This window comes from Elephantulus edwardii, unplaced genomic scaffold (assembly GCF_000299155.1).
Source record: "Elephantulus edwardii isolate Elephantulus edwardi_28Jun2011 unplaced genomic scaffold, EleEdw1.0 scaffold00604, whole genome shotgun sequence".
NCBI lineage: Eukaryota > Metazoa > Chordata > Mammalia > Macroscelidea > Macroscelididae > Elephantulus > Elephantulus edwardii.
The window spans coordinates 102500-106344 of record NW_006400354.1 but is presented as its reverse complement, the minus strand read 5'-3'; the positions used below and the strand labels follow the sequence as shown (position 1 = coordinate 106344).

At 44.0% G+C, this 3845-nt stretch overlaps 1 protein-coding gene across 1 annotated transcript in view; it reads right to left on the bottom strand.

Annotated features, from left to right (window-relative positions):
* Positions 1-3537, bottom strand: part of LOC102849903 (zinc finger protein 420-like) — a 35813-nt gene extending 32276 nt beyond the window's left edge. The window contains exons 1-3 of the mRNA XM_006903378.1: positions 3532-3537; positions 2560-3418; positions 1943-2229 (exon numbers count right to left, since the gene is read on the bottom strand). Coding sequence (XP_006903440.1) covers positions 1943-2229; positions 2560-3418; positions 3532-3537 — 1152 coding nt within the window. The remainder of the gene's footprint in view (positions 1-1942; positions 2230-2559; positions 3419-3531) is intronic.
* Between the last annotated feature and the right edge of the window lie 308 nt (positions 3538-3845).

Genomic DNA, 3845 nt, shown 5'->3' with positions numbered 1-3845 from the left:
ATCGGGATGGGTGTGTCAGAGGCAATGCAACTGGCACAGGACAGAGCAGGGTTTAGGGCTGTTGTGCATAAGGTCGCTATGAGTCACAAGTGATTCAACGGCACATAACAACTGTTGTACAACGTAGTAGATTTACGATTCATGTTGCTGTGTCTTAAAAATTATACCTTAAAGTTTTAGGGAAGCCGACTGCAGATGATCACTGTATGGACTGTGATGGCAAAATGTTTAGTTACCCTGTCAATGGTTCATTACTATTTAGCAGGGAACAATTGTTTATGTAACATGTTTGAGAAACAGGACGTTTTTCTCACAATGGCTAGACTCTGTAAATCCACTAGCTACTTTTATCACCTTTAGGCAGATTGGTTTTGACAGCAGTGATCCTTGTAGCCCATCATGTGGATTTGAGAGGTGTTTCTCTAAGGACTCACGTGGGAGCTGTGGTGGGGGAGCATGGAGGGAGCTGGTGTGCTGATCTGAGGATGGAGGGAGCTGGTGTGCTGATCTGAGGATGGCACCAGAGTTGGTTCAAATCCACCAGAGGGTCCACAGGAGTGTGATGGGAAGTCTCCTCCTGTGCACTGACGGCCCCAGAGAGAAGATGCAGGATCACCTAGGAGACAGTCTCCTCCCGTGCACTGACGGCCCCAGAGAGAAGATGCAGGGTCACGTAGGAGACAGTTCTTTCTGGGCACCGATGAGCTGAGTTGTTGTGTCAGTAATCAGAAGTAGCATTGCAAACCCAAAGGCTATTTCTCTGGCAGTTATGACCATCTAGTCCTGGACAATTGTACAGGCTTGGAGACAGGCAAGAGGGTCACTGCTCAGGGGATAGCAATGAGGGGCAGACAGAATGAGCAATGACACAGAGCATATATCATGTCAAGTGTTAGCTGACATCAGGCACGTGAGTAAACAATGTGAGTAAACAGTGAGAGACCATGGAGTATATAAAAATGTCAAAAACTGTAGCTTTTTATTGGAGGGGGTGGGGGAAATCCAAATTTGTTGAATTTCATGATGGTTTGTTAGTGTCAGGTTGAGTGACAGACAAACCTTGATATATCCCGGATATGAAACATTTACAATGGCTGTTTTTCCCCGAATACACTCAAGCCTTCCTAAGGCACAATCTGTGAGAATCACTCTTCTGTCCAAGGTTCTGAGTGGTCAGAGAGAGCCAACGGGACTTTCAGTGTGTACTCTACTCCAAGGGAAAGGTACACCTCACAGGCAACGGACAGCAAACTAGGAAACTGTAGCCAGCAGAGACTTCGCAGATGCAGTGATTTTGTGAATACTAGGGGTTCAGGGCATGGCCAAGACACTCATGGATGTTGGACGTACTGTCCACACCTGGTCTGCTGTGACCAGAAACTACAGAAGGCAAAGCAGGACACTGGCACGCTCACCAAGGTTCACCCTGAAAGAGACTGGACAGGAAAATGGTCCACTTGATACTGAACAAAAAAATGGTCCACTTGATTCTGGCAGACAGTAAGAGAAAAGCCATTCACGAAACAAAATCTCTTGCATAAATGAGATCTTTATTTGCTGAATGAAAAACATCAACTACAAACGTGAAAATTTATAAAAAAGCATTCTCCCCAGTCATAAGTTCTGTGGCTGTATTTAACACAGTCAATGACCCTATCATTTTAGGAAAGGAAAATTTCCACTGGGAACTGAGAAAACAGGAACCACGGACTGCAAAACCCCGCATCTAAAATACAATTATCCATTAATGTATCACATGATGCAAAATACATCCAGCTTTCTTTTCACAAGCCCTGAGGGACTCCCACGTGCATGGCAAATATAAAAATGTCTCTTCTGTAAATTCTTGCATATAGAGTTATATAAGATTTGCCTTCTGTTTGAATTCTTCTATGTCGCTGGAAGTTTCTCGATGGTGAAAATGTGTTCCCACCTCCCTCACATGTGTAAGGTCTCTATCCTGTGTGATTTCTTCGAGTTCACTGAGGTGGCTTGGGTGTTTAAAAGTTTTCCCACACTCCTTACATTCGTAAGGTGTTTCTGCTGTTTGACTCCATCTAGGTGAACTGAGGTGACTGGAGACTATAAAGGTTTTCCCATAGTCCTGACATTCGTAAGGTCTCTCTCCTGTGTGAGTGCGTTTCTGTATATTGAGGAGACCTGAGCGTGAAAATGTGTTCTCACATTCCTTCCATTCAAAAGGCCTCTCTCCTGTGTGACTTCGTCCATGTGTACTGAGGTCACTTTTGTATGAAAATGTTTTCCCACAAGCCTTGCATTCCTAAGGTCTCTCTTCTGTGTGACATTTTCTATGTTTAGTGAGGCGATCGGGTCGTTTTCACATATGTCTCACATCCATAAGGTCTCTCTCCTGTGTGTGAACTGTTCTATGAATATTGAGTGAACTTGACCATTTGACGGTTTTCCCACATGTCCTTCCATTCATCTTTTCCTGCTCTGTGACTTCTTCCATGTCGACTTAGTTTACAGGGCCGGAGGAAGGTTTTCCCACACTCCTTACATGACAGGTCCTCTCTCCTGTGTGGATTCTTCTTCTATGTGTCGATAGGTCGGAACGGTCCTTAAAGGCTTTACCACATTCCTTGCATTCATAAGGCCTCTCTCCTGTGTGAATTCTCCCATGTCTGTGTAGATTATTTAATTGTGAAAATGTTTTCCCACATTCCTTGCATTCATAAGGCCTCTCTCCTGTGTGGACTCTTCTATGAGTAGTTAAAGTACTCGAATATGAAAAATTTTTGCCACAGTCCTGACACTGATACGGTCTCTCTCCTGTGTGGATTCTTCTATGTGCTAGAAGAATACTTGGCCAATTAAAGGCTTTGCCACAGTCCTGACACTGATAAGGTCTCTCTCCTGTGTGGATTCTTCTATGTGCTAGAAGAATACCTGGCCAATTAAAGGCTTTGCCACAGTCCTGACATTCATAGGGTCTCTCTCCTGTGTGGATTTTTCTATGGTTAAAAAGATTACTTATGTTTGAAAATGTTTTCTCACATTCCTGACATTCATAAGGTCTCTCTCCAGTGTGAATTCTTCTATGGGCCACGAGAACAGATGACTGAGTAAAGGTTTTGCCACAGTCCTGACATTCGTAAGGTCTCTCTCCTGAGTGGATTCTTGTATGTGAAAGGAGATAATTTGAGCATGAAAAGGTTTTCCCACACTCTCTGCACTCATGAGGTCTCTCTCCTGTGTGAATGTGTCTATGTTTATTGAGGGAACTCGAGTGTGTAAATGTTTTGCCGCAGTCCTGACATTCATAGGGTCTCTCTCCTGTGTGGGTTCTTCTATGTCTACAGAGGTGATCTGCACGTGAAAATGTCTTCCCACAGTCCTTGCATTCATGAAGTCTCCCTCCTGTGTGAGTTCTCCTATGTTCACTGCGGTCACTTGGCTGCAGACGTGATTTCTCACTTCTGTTACATCCGTAAGATCTCTGTCCTAAGTGACTTGGTGCATGGACTGTCAGACGAGCAAGTTTAGGGAACGTTTTCTCACACTGCTTACGTTCATAAGGTAGTTTCTCATGTGTATGTGCTGTTGTATGTCTGCTTAGGTCTGAGAAAGAAGTGAAGGCTTCTCCACACGTCTTACACGGATAAGGCCTCTCTGCACTGCCGGGGTTTTTATCTACTGTGACGTCTGAGGTACTAATAAGGGGACAGGAATAAGGAAAGAGCTTGCGACTTTGTAAAGATTCGCAAAGCTTATATGGAAAATGAAAGCCTTTATGGGAAACTAAAGGAAAAGGATTAATATAGGTTTCAGAGCTTTCTGTCCATTCATGCTCTTCTACCATATGGACCCAAAATAAGGAGAAG